General features: G+C 48.8%; 1 protein-coding gene across 6 annotated transcripts in view; it reads left to right on the top strand.

Annotated features, from left to right (window-relative positions):
• Window positions 1-20,937, top strand: part of LOC126161301 (caskin-2) — a 1,090,260-nt gene that overhangs the window by 758,970 nt on the left and 310,353 nt on the right. The window contains exon 1 of one of the 6 annotated variants that reach the window (XM_049917049.1): window positions 13,977-14,031. The exons of the other annotated variants lie outside the window; for them this stretch is intronic. Coding sequence (XP_049773006.1) covers window position 14,031 — 1 coding nt within the window. The 5' untranslated portion in view covers window positions 13,977-14,030. Of the gene's footprint in view, window positions 1-13,976; window positions 14,032-20,937 lie in introns of those variants that run through there. 6 annotated transcript variants of the gene reach the window in all.

Consider the following 20,937-nt stretch of genomic DNA (forward strand, 5'->3'; position numbering starts at 1 on the left):
CGTGCAACATGCGCACACGTAAACCTCTCATGATGGACGACGCCTCATTCGTAGCGTCTGCCACGGCTGTTTCTCGACAATTTCCGTGCCGTCTCGCGTGGATTCAACGACCCAGTGGAAGACGCGCCGCCCTTCGTCGGACTCTCTCTCTCTCTCTCTATCTATCTATCTATCTATCTCACTGTGTGTGTGTGTCTTCAATTAATCTTACCTGGTAACCGTCCCAAGTTGATGAGCAGTACTTAATATTTTGCCCAACAAGCGTTTTTAAGCGACTTCTTTCGTGGATGTTTTTTACATTTCCTTAAGATTTTACCATACAATCTGATGTCGGTATAAACTTCCCCTAAAAGTACTTCTGTGCGCTCCTTACAGTTCAGGTCTCTGCAGCCGGTCACTCGTCGGTATTTTCCACTCCGTTTTAATTTCGCGATTGATCTGCAAAAAGCCTCACCAGATTTTCACTCCTTCCAAACTTTACAGAAGCTCTGCTGCGAACCTTGCAGAAATAGCACTCCCGGAAGGTAGGAGACGAGGTACTGGCAGAAGTAAAGCTGTGAGGACGGAGCGTGAGTCGTGCTCGGGTAGCTCAGTTGGTAGAGCATTTGCCCGCGAAAGGCAAAGGACCCGAGTTCGGGTCTCGGTCCGGCACAGTTTCAATCTGCCAGGAAGTTTCATATCAGCGCACACTCCGCTGCAGAGTGAAAATCTCATTCTGACGACGATATCTTGGCCTGTCGTCAGAAAGATTGGATATGGGTCGACCGAGGATACAGTGGACGGTAAACATGTCAGGAGAGAGCAGAGGGGAGCCGAAAGACGGCGGCCGCGACCACAACGTAAAGCAGGTTTAGAATTGCCTAAATCTATTGAGGCGAATGCACGGCTGGTTCCTTTAAGAAAGCTCGCGGACGATTTGTTTCCCTGTCCGATTTGTTTCCCTGTCCTGCGCGAGGTTTAGATATGCCTCTCACGACCCTCGCGTTTTCATCACAATCCCAAATGTTCCCCTTGTCTTTCGCTTTCAAAATATAATAATGGTAAAGCAAAGTATTTTTAGTAGTTGGGAAGTGTGCAAATGTCGTGTGCTTCACGAAAAACACGAGTTATTTCGGTAACGTACTGCTTGCGTCGATGTACTTGCTAGTGCGGCAACTAGTGAGCGCCTGCCGGTCCCATTGTATGCAATCCGCCAAGTCTGAGAGAGCGATGCGTTGCATACACTGCAGGCATTGGCGAACATGTGAGTGACAATCCAGAGAGAATGAAATGCTATTCTTGTTCATTTTTGTATTGAGTTTTATCGCGAAGTAAACGCGTCCAAATTTTATGTGCTAAACACAGTAAGGAAATGAGTACTAAAGTCAGTTCTGCTGGCAGGACGGCTTTCGAGAGGATCGGTGCACTTATTGAGAGGACCACCGCCACAAAAGCGACTACTGAATTTAATATGAGCCTAATGCATACGGCGCCATAAAAATAGTGAGACTGCTTAGTCAAAGTATCGTGGTGAAGTTACTGTTGGAAATCCCGCCGTAAATAAAGTGACAAAGGACACGTTTCGTTCCTGGAATTTTTGACCCGACTCCTAGCCGACGGAAACATAGTGTGTGGTCCGGTAGTTCGCTTTTAAATCGTTCCCTACCGTTACGATGTATTGTGTATGGAGAGTACCAGAGCCTATGTACTAACCTACTTTCATACAATTGTACTGCACAAACCACTTTGTAGTACATAGCATTGCGTGCTTTTGGTTTTTACCTTCAACCGCTGGCAATTCGTGATTTTAAAAATTTGCAGTTCGATCTCCAGCGACTCTGAGAGTCCCGTGGCCCACCGTGCTGCTGTCCGCCGGATACATCCAGCATTCTCTGTTAGGCTTATGTGTTGTGTGTCCGACATACTTTGTCAGTATTCTAGGATCAGTCGCACGAGTGTTTTATAAACGATCTCCTGTGTAGACTTATTGCATTTGTCCCGTATCCTATGAATGAACTAAAGTCTCCCGCTTGGTTTACCTGTGATGAAGCTTATGTAATCATTCCATTTCATATCGTCACGAATTATTATACGCAGGTATTGTTTAAGTTGTTGTTGTTGTGGTCTTCAGTCCTGAGACTGGTTTGATGCAGCTCTCCTTGCTACTCTATCCTGTGCAAGCTTCTTCATCTCCCAGTACCTACTGCAACCTACATCCTTCTGAATCTGCTTAGTGTATTCATCTCTTGGTCTCCCTCTACGATTTTTACCGTCCACGCTGCCCTCCGATACTAAATTGCTGATCCCTTGATGCCTCAGAACATGTCCTACCAACCGATCCCTTCTTCTGGTCAAGTTGTGCCACAAGCTCCTCTTCTCCCCAATCCTATTCAATACCTCCTCATCAGTTATATGATCTACCCATCTAATCTTCAGCATTCTTCTGTAGTATCATATTTCGAAAGCTTCTATTCTCTTCTTGTCCAAACTAGTTATCATCCATGTTTCATTTCCATACGTAGGTACATTCCATACAAATACTTTCAGAAACGACTTCCTGACACTTAAATCTATACTCGATGTTAACAAATTTTTCTTCACAAACGCTTTCCTTGCCATTGCCAGTCTACATTTTATATCCTCTCTACTTCGACCATCATCAGTTATTTTGCTTCCCAAATAGCACTACTTTGAGTGTCTCATTTCCTAATCTAATACCCTCAACATCACCCGACTTAATTCGACTACATTCCATTATCCTCGTTTTGTTTTTGGTGATGTTCATCTTATATCCTCCTTTCAAGACACTATCCATTCAGTTCAACTGCTCTTCCAAGTCCTTTGCTGCCTTTGACAGAATTACAATGTCAGCGGCGAACCTCAAAGGTTTTATTTCTTCTCCATAGATTTTAATACCTAATCCGAACTTTTCTTTTGTTTCCTTTACTGCTTGCTCAATATACAGATTGAATAACATCGGGGAGAGGCTACAACCCTGTCTCACTCCCTTCCCAACCACTGCTTCCCTTTCATGTCCCTCGACTCTTGTAACTGCCATCTGGTTTCTGTACAAATTGTAAATAGCCTTTCGCTCCCTGTAATTTACCCCTGCTACCTTCAGAATTTGAAAGAGAGTATTCCAGTCAACATTGTCAAAAGCTTTCTCTAAGTCTACAAGTGCTAGAAACATAGGTTTGCCTTTCCGTAATCTATTTTCTAAGATAAGCCGTAGGGTCAGTATTGCCTCACGTGTTCCAATATTTCTACGGAATCCAAACTGATCTTCCCCGAGGTCTACTTCTACCAGGTTTTCCATTCGTCTCTAAAGAATTCGCGATAATATTTTGCATCCGTGACTTATTAAACTGACTTCGGTAATTTTCACATCTGTCAGCACCTGATTTCTTTGGGATTGGAATTATTATATTCTTCTTGAAGTCTGAGGGTATTTCGCCTGTCTCATACATCTTGCTCACCAGATGGTAGAGTTTTGTCAGGGCTGGCTCTCCCAAGGCTGTCAGTAGATCTGGGGCCTTGTTTCCATTCAGGTTCTTCAGTGCTCTATCAAACTCTTCACGCAGTATCGTATCTCCCATTTCATCTTCATCTACATCCTCTTCCATTTCCATAATATTTTCCTCAAGTACATCGCCCTTGTATAGACTATATACTCCTTCCAAATTTCCGCTTTCCCTTCTTTGCTTAGAACTGGGTTTCCACCTGAGCTCCTGATATTCATACAAGTGGTTCTCTTTTCTCCAAAGGTCTCTTTAATTTTCCTGCAGGCAGTATCTATCTTATCCCTAGTGAGATAAGCCTCTACATCCTTACATTTGTCCTCTAGCCATACCTGCTTAGCCATTTTGCACTTCCTGTCAATCTCATTTTTGAGACGTTTGTATTCCCTTTTGCCTGCTTCATTTACTGCATTTTTATATTTTCTCCTTTCATCAATTAAATTCAGTATTTCTTCTGTTACCCAAGGGTTTCTACTAGCCCTCGTCTTTTTTACCTACTTGATCCTCTGCTGCCTTCACTACTTCATCTCTCAAAGCTACCCATTCTTCTTCTACTGTATTTCTTTCCCCCATTCCTGTAAATTATTCCCTTATGCTGTCCCTGAAACTCTGTACAACCTCTGGTTTAGTCAGTTTATCCAGGTCTCATCGCCTTAAATTCCCACCTTTTTGCAGTTTCTTCAGTTTTAATCTACAGTTCATAACCAACGTATTGTGGACAGAGCCCACATCTGTCCCTGGAAATATCTTACAATTTAAAACATGCTTCCTAAATCTCTGTTTTACCATTATATAATCTATCTGAAACCTGTCAGTATCTCCAGGCTTCATCCATGTATACAACCTTCTTCTATGATTCTTGAACCAAGTGTTAGCTATGATTAAATTGTGCTCTGTGCAAAATTCTACCAGGCGACTTCCTCTTTCATTCCTTACCCCCAATCCATATTCACCTATTATGTTCCCTTCTCTCCCTTTTCCTACTACCGAATTCCAGTCAACTATGATTATTAAATTTTCGTCTCCCTTCACTATCTGTATAATTTCTTTTGTTTCATCATACATTTCTTCAATTTCTTCATCATCTGCAGAGCTAGTTGGCATATAAACTTGTAGTAGGCGTGGGCTTCGTGTGTATCTTGGCCACAATAATGCGTTCACTATACTGTTTGTAGCAGTTTACCCGCCCTCCTATTTTTTTATTCATTATTAAACCGACTCCTGCATTACCCCTATTTGATTTTGTATTTATAACCCTGTTTTCACCTGACCAAAAGTCTTGTTCGTCCTGCCAACGAACTTCACTAATTTCCACTATTTCTAACTTTAACCTATCCATTTCCCTTTTTAAATTTTCTAACCTACCTTCCCGATTAAGGGATCTGACATTCCACGCTCCGATCCGTAGAAGGCCAGTTTTCTTTCTCCTGATAACGACATCCTCTTGAGTAGTCCCCGCCCAGAGATCCGAATGGGGGACTATTTTACCTCCGGAATATTTTACCCAAGAGGACGCTATCATCATTTACGCATACAGTATAGCTGCTTGCCCTCGGGAGAAATTAGGGCCGTAGTTTTCCCTTGCTTTCAGCCGTTCGCAGTACCAGCACAGCAAGGCCGTTTTGGTTAGTGTTACAAGGCCAGATCAGTCAATCATCCAGACTGTTGCCCCTACAACTACTGAAAAGGCTGCTGCCCCTCTTCAGAAACCACACGTTTGTCTGCCCTCTCAACAGATACCCCTCCGTTGTGGTTGCACCTACTGTACGGCTATCTGTATCGGTGAGGCACGTAAGCCTCCCCACCAACGGCAAGGTCCATGGTTCTTGGGGGGTTCCATGGTTCATGGGGGGGTTTAACTGATTTAATTTGTGAGCAATTAATGGTGTATTTATGGGATACTATGTTTTCGTGTGTTGTGAAGCGCTCAATTTTACATTTGTCAACATATCTAGCAAGTCGCCAATCTTTGCATCGTGTTGAAATCTTAACGATATGTGACTAAATATTTGTGTCGATCTATTTAGATGTTACTGGCTCATCTCGGAAAAGTTTGAGGTTACCGTTAATAGTGGTCGTTAACATACGGTACGGACAGCTAGGGCCCCGACACCCTTCCGTGGGGCGCATCTAGTTACTTGTTTATCTGTCGATGACTTTCGATAACAGATCGATCGTTCTTTCCGTAGTAAGCGTCGGTATGCGACTGAGTCGATGGCTGAAACTGAAAATATTTGGCAATATGTGGAACGATTTGATGTGGACCTGTTAACCCCCGTGGCACAAAAGGTAGTTGCTACCAGAGGACTGGAGGTCTACCGCCATCTCTGCATAAGAATTCAAGAAGTGTGGTGTATGCAGGATGTGGTTACTTCGATGTGTGCGTACGTCTGGTTGTGATTAAACATTAATACGCACTCGTCTGGAGATAGATTGGGTCTAAAATTAACGAAAGGTAGCCTTTTGAAGGGCAGAGGAAAAAAAGTGCAAAGGCAAGAAGCGAGGGAAAATTGCCTCTGCGAGAGTGTGGACGGGTGGAGAGAGGAATTGCTGCCTGCGACAGGTCGTGCAAGGGACGGTGTGGCAGCAGTGGGTACCACGCGTCGCTGGTGACTCAGACTGAGGCGGAACGGCGGCAGCTCTCTGACGAGCGGCGTCTCCCGTTTGCTGCACGGCGCAGTTCTTCTGCAGTCGATTCTCGAGCACTTCTGCTCGCTCGGCGAGCTGCGCTGCCGATTCTTCGGAGAGCTGCAGGCAGGCCTCTCCCGCTTTCGCGAAGAATGCTGCCTCCTTTCCTTCGGTCTGGACGGCGGTCACCCCCGCAGCTTTCGGCTTCGCGGTGGACGTTTCCGTGGCGCCCTCCTCCTGCGGCAGGCAACCGTACAATCTTCTGCTCCTCTGCGGGGATGCCGGAGCGTTTGCCGCGGTTTGGACCCCTGCAGCTGACCGTAGGACTGCACGCAGTTGCCTCCAGCCGCCTGCTCCTCCTCCTCCTCGGCAGCCAGGTCGGCCCTCCCGCTGCCACGACGGCTGTCGCTGTCCTGCGCCCGCCGCTGTTGTCCTCCGCGCTGTCTCCCTGTGCCGGTCTCCTCCTCCTCCTCCTCCTCGGACTGCCGTGTCGCCTGGGCAGTCGCCGCGCGCCTCGCAGCAGTGGCCTGCTCTCGCGTCGGCAGTACGGGCGGCCACTGCGTTGTCGATGGCCCGGGGTCGGGCCCGCTCCCTGCCCCACGCAGATCGTCGCGCCCGAATCTGCGGACCCGTGGGTCACCTCGCGCTCTTTCCAGCTCGCGGTCGAGTCGAACAGCGCTGTCCACGCGGCTCTGCGCTTGACGTACAAAGGGGAAACGGGCTCCGGCTGCTCTGCTCTGACCTGCACGTCGCGGTCGGCTTTCTTACCCGTGCTGTGGCGCGGAGAGCACGACAGTTTGCTTCCGTTGTTAAAAAGACGTCCGACAGTTTGTTTTTTGTGGCGGCCACAGCGCCGAATTTGTGTACGGGCCGTCTCCGAGGTAGCAAGCGTAGCGTACGGCAGCGCGCCTCGCTCGCTCAGGCCGGACCGCGTTCGCGGTGGCCCATCACTCGTGTGTGTGGGGGGGGGGGGGGGGGGCAGCCGCTAGCCTCCGCGGCAGACCGTGGACTGACGTGCCCCGTGGTTACACCCTCTGGGGACTGCGGGGACGGGCTACCGTAGTGACGAGCACGCAGCTTACCGGAGTCTGTCTCGCAGCAAGGGAAACGTCGATTAGCTCAGCGTTCAGTTTCTGTTCTTCCAAACTGATCCGATTACTCGGTCCAGGAAAAACGGTGCGACCCTATTTATAATATTAGTACGGATTATTACTATCGTCCTTTCTCTAATGTGTGTATTGTTTTCGTTGAATGTAATTAATGTAATTAATCTTTTATAACTCAAATGTAAAAAATTTCATTTCGCTGATTCGTGGAAACCAAGTCGATATTTTCGAATAGTAACGGGAGGAGTTAGAGCGCCCAAGGAGAAGGCGCGGGGGGCGGGTAGCTAGGACGTCCAGTCAGCCAGTCAGCAGCTTATCTATTGACCCTATAATTACATTGTTCTCGAAACATTCGAGTCTCATCTTTATCTACAATAACGATGCAAGGTGAAGAAATGAATTCAAATTTATGCCACAGCGAGGGCTCGAACCCAGGTCTCCATGTCCACTTTTTTTTTTTTTTTTTTTTTTTTTGCTGTGGCCAGAGGTTTTTTCTCTACTACTTGTTTTTTCTGCCCCTGGACAGGTTAGGAAAAACTACACCGCCACTTGTGTCCTAACAAAAAAAAATGCGTAACCTATTACTAGAAGGGTTGGGAAAGGAAGAAAGTAGGTTGGAAGAACGTAGAGAATAGCGATGAAAATTAAAATACTTGTGAATGGGCTTTTCGGTCTTTCTTTTTTATTGTATTTTTTGTTATTATGCGTTTTCGTATATATATATATATATATATATATATATATATATATATATATATATATATATATATTCTTTTATTCATTTGTTTAATTTTTCATTTTTTACTTACATTAGTCTATCAACAGAGTTCCAGGAGTCGCTAGCGCCTTCCGATTGGCAGAACATGCAAACGTGTCTTATCGAAAATGTAATGGAGATTCCGTTTGTAGTGCGTTCAGAAAATTATGACGGCAAAAAAAGTATCAGCTTCGACGTTCCAGCTGGAAGGCGGGTCATGGAAGGCCGCTCCGTAGAAAACTGGAAAAGAATTGCTCGTATCTGGGGTTGCGAACAAGTCCGCAGTGTCGACCGTTCAAGTACGTCTGACAGCTTAGTTCTGATTCCTCGTCGGGGCCAAAAAGGTAGCGGACCGTATGACCGCGTATGCAATTCACAGCGTTACTCTTTGTTGCGGGGTAATGAATCACATCCGGGAATAAAAGCGTCAGGAAAGTGATCTGAGCAGGTGCCTGCCGCGTAATGACCGCCGAGGTACGCTGCGCGAGCCTCCAGGCGTCAGACGACGGACCACGTGAGGATCTGTGAGCGTGCGCGTCCTCCACACCACAGAGCGGCGTGTCAGCGAGGCGGGTGCCGTGCAAACCAAACTGGCGGGCCTGTTTGCCGCTGACGGCGATATACCAGGTGGACTGGACGCTGGTGTCGAGATAACCAGCATGCACCGCTTTCCACACACGATGCCACATGATCTGGGGAAACTTGTTCCATGGGGTTGGGGGTTCGACTCATTTGTAATGTGTCGTGTACGTTTTTGTCCGGAATATACGTGAAAGTGGTAAGGAGCGCAAGATGTAACTTAATTGGAGAAAGAAGTGCCGAAAGTCATAAAAGGGGGGTTGGATCTATGATAACGTGACTGGGGCTGACTTGGAGACTGGCGCGTATCCGTGCAGGGGCAGTGCGGTCAGGCTCGTCGGGCAGCGAGCTAACAAAAAGCGCCGTAACTCTGTCTGGCACGTGGAATAAGCCCACTCCACTCCAGCACGCATACGACGTGCGAGGGTAATCGGGACCGGGAACACTTGTGCCACACGGGAGATGCGTGAGGCGTGGTAAACATTCACGTATTGCGCACGCTGTAAAATGTCGTGGGATCTAAGCCGGTGGTCCACAAGGCCAGCCCTGATCGTTTGGAGAAGACGTCTAATGTCGGTTGCCGCCGAACGACGGAGGTCATTCATAAAAACAATGCCCAGACAGCGGACGCTGGTGGACACACTTAGAGGAGCGACATATCTCTCGAGCAGACCATCACCGATGAGCAGAACCTTCGATTTGGAAATGTTAGGAGAACTGCCCAATGCCTCCCGATATGTCGCCACCCAAGTAAGAGCCACGCGAACATCGTCTTCATTGCGGAAGGAGAGGGCTAGATCGTCAGCGTAGGCTGTACGACAGAAGCGGTGCCCGTGCAGTGTCAGGCCAGCCAGGCGAGTAGGGGCTCTGATGCCGAAGTACACAGTATCGTGCAAAGTGGGCAACCCCATCGGACAGAGCGCTCGATTGCTAGAGGTGCGGTAAGGCGACCATTACGGAGTATTCTTGCAGTCGCGCCGCTCAAGAGCCGTAGTAAAACTGTTACTATACGAGCCGGAAAACCAATGTGTTGGAGGACCGATTTCAGAAAGCTATCGTTGACACGGTCGAATGCCTGACTGGAATCAATCGATGCTATTGCGCCAGGTATATGTTGCGACTGCACCAGCGCCGTCGTGTGTCTGTAACGGCAAAGGGCCGTACGGATGTCGTTGTCACCGGCCAGCGAAGTCTGGTCGAGGGAGGCGGCGTACCTGGCTGCCTTCTTGAGTCGTGAGGCCAACAAAGGGCTAAAAATTCTCGTGTCACTGTTGAGCAGAGTGACGGGCCGGTAACCTCAGATCCGTGATCCCCCATGTGGCTTACGGACCAGGACGGTGACCCCATCAAGGAAGGTGGCTGGGTTCGTCGTCGTGGCTGACATCTGCTCACGACAGATGGACGTCCAAGTAGATAGCTAAAACGCTTGTAAAATTCGAGGGGGCGGCCGTCAGGTCCAGGGGACTTGTTGGCAGCTCCCACCTTGATAGCATCTAGGACTTCATCGGAGGTCACTTGTTCCTGAAGTTCTCGAGCTACATCCTCTGGCATGGTGTTGACAGCCAGTGCTGCGACCCCCGCAATTAAGGTCAGGGGACGTGGGGGGTCAGCGTAGAGCCGGCGGAAATAATAGAAAGCGGGACCAATGGCGCATTGCGTAGTCTATCGTCGTCCTTCTGCATCCGCGAGGATGAGAGCTCGACGACAACGTCTGCGTTCTCGGAAGACGTGGTACACCGATGGCGTTTCGTGAGGCATATGGTCACAGGAGCAGGCAGGATCTGACAAGAGCCCCTTCCGAGCGTCGTCGCGTGACTGAAGTGATCTGCGTTTTAGCACGATGCACTATCGTCTGACGGTAGGAGAGAATACCATCGAAGTGCAGTCACGAAGCACCGCGTAATAAAAGTCCACGGTGCTCGCTTGCCAAGGTGTGAAGTCCTTGCCATATCCCATCAGTGCCCCGCGTAGAGCTGGTTTCGCGCAGGATAAGGTGGATGTGTGTGGGGGGCGACGTCGACGACAGATGGCCCACGTATCCTCATCGATCCGTCGGCAGTGGGGGACAGTCAGCTGGGAAACGTTTAATTTCCACAAGCTGCGGCTGTGCCACACGTGTTGGCGGGCGAGGACGACATAGCAGTGTAGGCGTCGTGGTGAGAGAAAGCCAGAGGCCATACTTCGGCATGTCGGGTGTCGGCAGCAAGGGAACGTGTGAGGTATGTACAGTCTAGGCGACTGGACTAATGCGCCGTATAGTATGTAAAACCTGCACGGTTGCCACGAACCTTTGTCCACGAATCAAAAAGCTGAAGTCTGTCGACGATGACAGACAGGGCTTCACATTGGGAGTGATGTGGAAGTTGGTCATCAGGCCTTTGTGTGGAGTTGAAATCGCCGCCGAGGACCATTTCATCCAGAGGACCCTCAGAAAGCGGCGTTACCTCGTCAGCAAAGAAGGTGTGTCGGTCACGACGACGACTGGAGCCGGACAGCGTTAGAGCCATACCTCTAGCATTAGGAAGGTACACTACATCTTCATCAGGGAGTCCAGAACGGAGGAGGATGGCGACTGCACTACGTTGTCAGAGGCACGGGAGATGTGTCCCGTGTAGCCAGTGGGGGAGTAGAAATCAGCGACGATCACTTCTTGGAGGAGGGCAATGTCGACATCAGCAGCATAAATGGTGTCTCGGAACATTGCCAGTTTGTGATAAGCCCGAATGGTGGACAGATTCATCGTCGCGATGCAGTAGTGTTGTGGGCGAGCCCCCACCATTGGCACAGATGTTCCGGCAGAGATGTCCTGCCGGCGTGTAACTTCCGACACAGTCACTGTAGCCGCAGTCAGTGGGTGAGAGGTGGTCAGGCACCTCCAAGGGGCACTGTCTGACGGGAGGGCCACCATGGCGATCTGCTCCACCGTCGACATCATCAGCCCAGGAGACTGGAGCAGGAGGCAACCTACTATCGCGAGTTGTGGTGACTCTGCTGAAGCGGGGTCCAGGGACTCCCCCTCCACGGAATCCATCGTTGTCAGGTGGGACCGTTCGATCAGGAGCGGCCAGTCCTCTCGGCAGGGTGCTCGAAGGTAGATCACTGTCCACTGCCTGTGGTGCCACACGAAGCAGTGTGTCGTCGCATGGGTGACCACTGCTTTCGGAGGTGCTGTTCTGTATCAGAATGTGGACGATGTCCATCGCAGCGGGCGGGCTTGTCACCGAGCTTTGGAGAGGTTGTGGTCTCGTAGCTGTCGGAGGAGATGGTGCCGGTGAGGGCGTGGCAGCACCGTCATTTCTAATGGGGTGTGCCGGAGGGTGGGGGGGGGGGGGGGAGAACAGGCGCTTCCTGAAGCGAGGCATTGGGGCTATTGGGGCTGCGTACGGCTTTGGCGCAGCTGTCTAGTAAAGAAGTGACAGTCGCTTTGTGAGCCCAGTCACTGGTCGGGACCTGGAGCGAACGTCTACGGAGACAGTTTGACCAAAGATGGCCCCATTGTCCGCAACCGGCACACGTTCGCGGCTGGCCATCGTACATAACAACGGCTCGAACGCCACCTACAAGCGGATAGGATGGTACAAGTTTGGAGAGTTCGATTTTGATTTGGCGGACACCATTCGACAGGTGGTATGTCGTGAACGTCTGCCATTTTTCTGCGATGTGCGCCACAACATTGTCGTAGGGTCGGAAGGCTTCGACGACTATGTCTTGTGGCGCTTCGAAGGGGATCTCAAAGACCTGAAGTGTTCGAAGACCAAAACCAGCGTGATCTACCGTTACCTCTCCCATACGCTTATCAGAATGCCCGAACATGAGTCCGTGTGCGTGTTGTCGAAGTACCTCAGCACATGCTTCCTCCGTCGTCATTTTAATATAGACGATACTGCCAGTGATAGAGAAGTGAATACCTATCACTTCCTCGGGGTCTAGACAATAGCTCCTCGCGAATGAACTGTTCAGTGTCGTGCACGTTCGGCTCGGAATGTTACCGTAAGTGTCGCTCGGCGGTAACAGTGCAGGAGTGTTGGACGCAACACAACACGAAGTGGCGCGACGCGCAAGTAAACAAGCGCGGTGCGCTGTCGGAGCCGGTCTGCACGGCCGGAAGCCGACTGCGGGCCGTCGGCACCACCACAGCACTGGCGCTGCAGCTGACGTTGATGCACGGACTACCCAACTCCGGTCCCTTCAGCGGTGGTGTAACAGCTAGCATTTCCTGTCTAGTAGGGGAGGAGTCCCAGCTGTGGCACAAAATTCAGTGTGTTCCTTCAGCTTCCGTCAACAGTCAGTAGCTCGCCGGCGAAGTGTGAACACCCTGGAGTGGGAAACTAAGCAAAATTACTTCCACATTGTTGTAAAACTGCAAGTGGTGGAAGTGGTTTCAGCGTATCACGACACGGCATAATGTGGAGTGCTCTGATATGCCCGACGATGACGAGAAGAAATTTAACAGAGCAATTCGTAGCAAAAGCCACAGCTGCACAGTACTTGCCAGTACCATCTCTCGGACATCTCCAGGCAGGCTACAGAGTACTTAGGCTTGTGTCACTGCATGGACCGCTCATTTCCTTGCAGTGTGTCGATATACTTGTAAAATTCGATGTTGATATGTAACGAGAACAGCACTGACCTAACTCACGTAAACTGTATCGCGGTTGTGTCGTCTGACCCGTCGATATTTATTCCCTTTAATATTAATAATTATAGTGTTGATAGACACGAGTCAAATTATTAAATGTGATGTGGTTTGTAAATTGCTCAACGTGATCCAAAAATCAAATTGGTGCAGAAAATAGTTGATTTAATTTTTCGTGCTAGCCCGAAATTACTTTTCTTTAAATTAGTGCTACAAAATTTAGCGTATGCGGTATGCATTTCTGTGTCTGAAAAGTGCTGTTAAAAGTGTTGTTGTATGATACCGCAATTCTAAGGTCCCCGTATGCCAGAAATTGTTTTGATGAATGCCTGATTAATTTTCATTGCAACAGTTTCTTTTTGTATATTAAGCTGGTTCGTTACTACGTGTTACAGTGTGGGAAGTTTCATTATAAAGCGGTAGCGAGCTCCATGTTCAAGTAGTGTGTGATTGATTTTGCTGATATGTTATTACCTACTTACGGAGTTTACGTTTTATTTCGGAATTCTGAACATAAAGGTTTTTGTTTATCCGGCTGCACACGATTGGGTACTGTTGCTTAATGAACTTAGGTTCACTTCCTGTTTACAGTTTTACCTTTTTTTTAAATATATATAGAATGCTGTGTTTGACAACGAAGTTACAGTCACATTTCTGTAATCCTTGACAGTAATTTAAGATTGATGAAAGGGCTGTGAGGAGTGGTGTAGGTGGCCGGCTGCCTGGAGTAATCCTGGCTTTGTGTTGTTGCAGGTGAGTGGGAGCTGGCTGGCTGCTGTGCGTCTCGTGTCTGGCCGCCGGCTGCGGCGGGACTCGTCTCTAGTACCAGTAAGGAAGCTAATCTTTGCAGTGCGGCACAAAAATCTGTAACTGTGTCGTTACTCTAAGTCGGACCTGTATGTGCTGCTGCAGTCTAGCTGGAATAAATTTAGAGAAACATTTTGTGAGGAATATAAGCAGCGGTGATGTGTCAGTAAGCTTAAACTCTTTAAAAATGGATATCTATGATGTTTTTCAAAGCGAGGCTACATGCATAGTGACTGTTTGCAATTATCACATCTTATATTAGTTCCTAAGTCATCCTTTCACCTTGACTCGTAAGAGCAAAGCGAAAAGACACTTGGTGACATTGACCATTACAGCTGACCTACATATGATGTAACATTTCTCCGTTTAGACGGCCAGAAAAGTATAAGTGGCTGCCACATCTCGGTGAAGCCGGTACACATTCTCACGAGGAGAAAGGAAGTAGTTCACAGGAACAGAAAGGATACGTAAATATTTGTTTCAAATACAAGTAAATGGCTAAAAACTGAATCCTGTATGCGAACTGCATACAAGGTGGCACCAACTGACGGTGGCTACAGTAAATCGTCACCGAATGTATCCTCTCTATTGTACCAAATAACTCATTAAAGACTCTGTTTCTTCGTGTCAAAAGCGGTGCACAGAAAATAGACAAAAAGAGAAAAACAGATTCAATATATTAAATTACTACATACAAAGGAAATATAGACACAATGTGACGCAATTGGAGGCATACAATAAAGAGACTACAAAATCTAAATATATTCGGAGCAAAAATTAGCGACCTCGCCGGCATTCTCCCTGCCCCACAATACGCCCTCCAGCCCCGCAGCCCCGTACAGGAAGGTGAGAACTGAGGTCAGCTGGTTAAGCTGTTCCCAAGAAATGGTTCAAATGGCTCTGAGCACTATGGGACTTAACGTCTGAGGTCATCAGTCCCCTAGACTTAGAATTACTTAAACCTAACTAACCTAAGGACATTACACACATCCATGCCCGAGGCAGATTTTGAACCTGCGACCGTAACAGCAGCGTGGTTCCAGACTACAGCGGCCACAACGGCGGGCTACGTGTTCCCAAGCTAGTTCCATATGACCATGTTAACCTGCGTTCTAACACCCCCCCCCCCCTCCCCACACACACACACACACACACACACACACACACACACACACACACTTAGTCTGGGTGCAGCAGCGTGGTTCCAGACTACAGCGGCCACAACGGCGGGCTACGTGTTCCCAAGCTAGTTCCATATGACCATGTTAACCTGCGTTCTAACACCCCCCCCCTCCCCCTCCCCCCCCCCCCCACACACACACACACACTTAGTCTGGGTGGTGGACTTTCACGTTTTTCATTCCAGGTTTTCCCCTGGGGGCATGGCCTCCGAAGGTGGGGTGCATGGTGCGATACCTGCGTTTTCGGTTGTCCACAGGTTTAGTCATGCCATTCACGGTCATGTACTGTCTTTGGCGAAACTTTTTAGAAAGCTCTTCATCGACATCAGCCTGCTTAGCGGAGGTTGGCGTCAGTGCAGAGAGTGAGCAACGTTTGGTCGCACGTTGTGCTCGCGGCAACTTCCCATCTTATATCTGGTGGGGCTACCTCGCCCCCCCCCCCTCCCCCACACACACACCGGCCGAAGTAGCCGTGCGGTTCTAGGCGCTGCAGTCTGGAACCGCCAGACCGCTACGGTCGCAGGTTCGAATCCTACCTCGGGCATGGATGTGTGTCATGTCCTTAGGTTAGTTAGGTTTAACTAGTTCTAAATTCTAGGGGACAAATGACCTCAGAAGTTGAGTCCCATAGTGCTCAGAAGCATCTGAACCATTTGTCACCCCCTCCCCCCCCCCCCATATGCTGTAAAGTTTGTAAGTGGGCGCTGCCCTCAAGCAACCTGGTGTTGTTCGACATGTCTCGCTGAGGTCGAGATCCGCGTGCCTGGCATGTACAGAGCTGCACCAAACATGCCAGCCGTGTTCAGCGGCAGACTATCCGATGTCGTGAGTACTGTGGCCATCCACCACTTGTGAGCTTTCTCTGATGTTACTGCGGGCGGATACTTTTTGTTTTGTATTTAGACAGTGCTTCCTAAATGTTAGAGACCGCCGATACTTTGGATTATGACACTGCTGCAGCTCCGTGCCATCCCATACGACTTTAAATTGTCTGTTGGCGTCTTTGTTTCGTAGATGAACAGCGTATACTTGAGCTCTGCTCGCATTCGGTTTTAGGTATTTGTTTTGGTTGTATGACGCGACAGTGTGAAGTCCATTTCTTAATGTCTCTCTACTGTTTCCAAGTCTTTGGCTTGAGATATTAGTGCCAGATCGTCGACACAGATGAAGTTTTTTGTGTTGAGAGGTTGTGGCTGATCGTTCCTATAGGTGCTTGGGGCATACCGCTTTTTTGTATTCTCCACCTGCTTTTCTTGCTGTCTAGTTCGACGTAGAATCTACAGTTCTGTATGAGACTTCCTGTGAAGGTGGTAAAGCCATAATGTCTCGTTAATTGTTATAGTTTGTGCAACGCGATGTTGTGCTGCACGGTATCAGAAGCCGTGGAGAGATCCACGAATACTGCTCCTGTAACCAAAACCCGCTCAAAACCATCCTGAGTGTTCTGCGTCAGACTGAGGATTTGTGCTGTACAGTTTATATTTGGTCTGCATCCATCTTTCTGTGGGATCAGTTGTGACTCCGTGACAGAAGTGATTAAGCAACATTATTTCGAGGATTTTATAAAGACGGCACAAAAGAGATACAGGGTGAAAGTTGTTGGCATCGCAAGCTGGCTTGCCGAGTTTCCGTACGGCGATGATCCTTCTCCTTCTCCAGATTTTGTGAATTTGCCATCCTCTTAGGCGCTTGTTACATAGTGCGACTGGGTGTTGTGTGATGTCCTTAGGTTAGTTAGGTTTAATTAGTTCTAAGTTCTAGGGGACTGATGACCATAGATGTTAAGTCCCATAGTCCTCAGAGCCATTTTGCATAGTGCGCTACCCAACCTATTGTGGTAGACCCAAAACGCTTCATCTGCTGCACCAATAAATAGTAAAGTCCTGGCGCCTTGCCGGATTTACACATTTTAATAGGAGCTTTCAGTTCTTCCAAAGTAAACTTGGCGAACAGCACGTTTGTTTCTGGATATTGCTGGGTTACCACTATTTGTTTCCTTCTTCCTTCAGTTTTCTCATTCAGCAGCACCTGGTGGGCGACTTCATTTGGGATAACGTAGAGTCTTACTTTGGTTGTGGTAGAGTCATTATTGAGTCGTTTGAGCAGCTGCTAAGCTTTTCTGCTACTCTTAAGACTCATGAATACTGTTGCAATCCGTCGATTTTGTGCGGCTTTCGCCAATTCCTGAGGCAGTGTCTGTCGCGGTTTTCCTTTGTCCATATTGAACGGATCGTCATCAGTGTAAGTTATTCTTGCAGTTGAGACGTTAATTCTTAATTTATATGCGGAATACGTGTTGTACGGCAGCCTCTGGGAATCGAAGCGTGGGATTACCTGCTCACAGGATCTCCAAAACGATAGTAGGAGTCTGGCACGAGTTCGATGCTCAGTATTGCCTGATCCAGAGTTTCCGTAAAACTGCTGCATTTGGCGTTCTTAAAGCTAAACCCTCTACGGAACGGGACCACTTGTGTTTTGATGACTGCAAACACCTGACGGAAGGCTGGTCTGTGTCTGGTACCAGGTACAGGTAATCATACAGTCTTCACACAATGGTGCGAAACGGTGTCGCTGACAAAAAGCAGGTCGGGGTTACATCCCCTTTTCCAGCGGCTGCTGTTAAATGAAGGTGGTAACTTGCAGTCGTGCAAGGGAGTTAATCTTCCGCAGTGAGCCCACTTCAGTACCTCGTCATCATCTCCGTAACCCAGGTGCTACTGTGGCTGTTGAAGTCGCCCACTGGGGGCTGAAGTTAAATTTTTCACCAGGAGGCTCGTACAACTGCTCAGCTCAGTTGTTAAGATTTCAATATCGTTCTCAGCTGTTAGATAAACAGGACACTGTTAGACTGGGCGTCACAAAAATGGCACTAGCGTACTGCCTGTGCGGCCTCTGCATGCCCGCTGTTTTTGGTCTCGGTCGAATAATACCTCTGTGAGTTTCTTGCATGCACAAAACATCACAATTAATATCTTGCACGTAGTTTGTTGAAGTTATTCTTACCTGGCTGATGAGCGTTCAGTCTTTATGGTGATTATCGTCAAATTTGGTCTTCAGAAAGACCTTCTGTATTGGAAAGAACGGTTGAGGGAAATTTGAACCGTTGCCCAGGGGACGGCCGAGTGTGTGTAAAGTGCTCATCCTGTGTCCCCCTCAGACTTTCGTCACAGTGAGAACTGGCCACACGTGCGACTGTACCGACAGGGCGGAGAGCTGCAGGCGCGGCCGTCTGCACGTGCGACGCCGCCGGCTGTGCTGGCTTAACGGGCGGCGCTGTTCTCGTGGATCGCTTTTGCGGTATTCCGAACGAGGGGCCGGTATACGGATCTTCATTTGCACAACTGCACGTGATGGATTCATCGAATACTGCGGTTTTCTCGAGTTAATCCCTACTGCGGCGTTTCAGAGTATTCGATTAAGCACGCGGTGACATATTTCATTAGTAATTTGTACACGGCAAAGGTCTTTTGGCGTTAAAACAAATGTCACACTTTTTCTTCATTTTGTTGCACTCGACTACAGATTTTATAAGTAGACGGCTTAGCCGCAGCCAGAAGGTGGCCTGGACACGAGAGGGCAGCACGTCGCCCCCTGGAGCTGGAGGCGGAAGCGGTGCGGCGCGCCTCCAGGGATCGACGCCACGCAGTATCATCTCGACGTTGTAGTGTAAATGCCGTGTGACTAGGGCCTCCCGTCGGGTAGACCGTTCGCCGGTTGCAAGTCTTTCGATTTGACGCCACTTCGGCGACTTGCGCGTCGCTGGGAATGAAATGGTGACGATTAGGCCAACACGACGCCCAGTCCCTGAGCGGAGAAAATCTCCGACCCAGCCGGGAATCGAACCCGGGCCCTTAGGATTGACATTCTGTCGCGCTGACCACTCAGCTACTGGGGGCGGACATGTCGACGTTGATAACGTACAGCAAAAGCAGCTGACATTTGTGGTAGCAACGACTGTGTCACCTGCTTAAAGTGTGAAATAGTGACAAGGCCAACCGAATTGGGTAGTGACTGCTCGCACATGTAACTTGACAACTCACCTGAGCTGGGTCGAGATCTGCACAGATTTAAGAGGGAGGAAGACTGCAATTCATGTTGCTTTTTAACTGTCACGGAAATGGACGAAAAGTGTTATACTGGGTTCATTATTTCAAAATTAAAACTGGTAGCTACTGAGGTATGTGTCGCAGTCGTAAACGTTTCCAGATCGCTGTGGGAACAGCTAAGTATCCAGTAAGGAGGGACACAGTGCGCTCCTGGCCTTCCACAACTGTCTCGCAACGTGCGGACTCGATGCCGACAAAGACGAGCGCCGCAGCTGTCGGCAGTAGAACAACAGCAGCCCGGTGTGGCGCAGTGCGGACCTACCCCAGTTATCCAGCTGGGGAGACGTTGCCTACACTTCAAAGTGGATCCGAATCCCTTTTCTGGCGAACCTCCACATCGTGGAGAGGTAGATACTACGTTAACAGGCAGACGTAAAGAAACCTGTGGTTCGGCCGACATTGGGTCCCGCGACCTATCGGGTTGTAGGTTCGCGCCTTGCCGTCCTGAATACGTACTAGTTTAGACTCATTACAAAAGTGACAACAGATACCCGTCAAAGCGGTGCCTCAAATGTCAGAATACCGTGAAATTTGTGCGAGATTTCTGGAAAAGCATCACGAGGGAGGGTACATGTGCAGCTGGCACCATTGTCGTTGCGTTCACGCACTAATGATTTTTCTGCGACAAATGGCATCGCGGCATTTTTATTAACTGACTACAGTTTCCTGTGACTGATCTCTGATCCGGAAAATGGTGCGTCAGGGTCCTGTTACACCGCTCTTTGACGAATCTTCCGTGAAAGATGGAATTACCCTCGAACTTTTATGAAATGAAATGTGTGACACAAGCAAACCGTCATGTGATGAAAGCACACCGCCAAGAATTTTCTGTGTCACGTGGGACTGTGAAAGACGATTGTCCATATGTAGTGCAATGCGAGTGAGTGAGCGTGTGCTGCCCGCAGAGCACATGTGTTAGGCGGGTTGCCTCCTCGCACAGGGGCTCGTGTGTTCGCAGGCATCGCCTTTCCTTAGATGGAGGACGTGTCTCTTACAGGTTGTTGCGCTCTACGGAAGAGTGTGACGTTTAGAGCACTTGGTAGCAGCGCTGTAGATTTATACAGAAAGTAAGAGACATTACAGGGGGATAGTGTCACTGGAATCCACGCCATCTCAGGTGTTCTCTTTTCGCTTCTGGAGTGAGACCACGCTTTCCGGTCGTCTGCATTCCTTTTGCGGCATGCATATTTTAATCTAATACGCAGCAACATACACGAATTACACTGACGTAACGACGGCTGGTGTGGTAGAAGTACCTGTTAGTGAGCAACAGCGGAGCGAGTAAAGCCAAAGCGAATATTTTAAACGCGTGGTTCAAGATGCGAGCAGGAATATGCAGGAGGCCTCCGTGGGAGGAGAGCGGTAGTCATTGTGGATGAAATGTGACTTTGGACTTCCCGCTGCCGCCGCCACCCCTTTCCCTCCCCACTCGTCCCTCTCCTCTCACCCCTCCGTTTCTGTTTACTTTTTTGTGAATAGGCCAAGCAGACAGATTGTAAGTGAAGTGCCTTGTCACAGTATTTAGCTGCCCCAGTCATAGCTGAATATGCACTGTCATATCAACTCCTCCAATCACATTTCTCAACTTTCCCCATGCCACACCGTTTGACTCCCGGTCCACCATTTTACTGAAATAATTT

This window comes from Schistocerca cancellata, chromosome 2, assembly GCF_023864275.1.
Source record: "Schistocerca cancellata isolate TAMUIC-IGC-003103 chromosome 2, iqSchCanc2.1, whole genome shotgun sequence".
Classification (NCBI taxonomy): domain Eukaryota; kingdom Metazoa; phylum Arthropoda; class Insecta; order Orthoptera; family Acrididae; genus Schistocerca; species Schistocerca cancellata.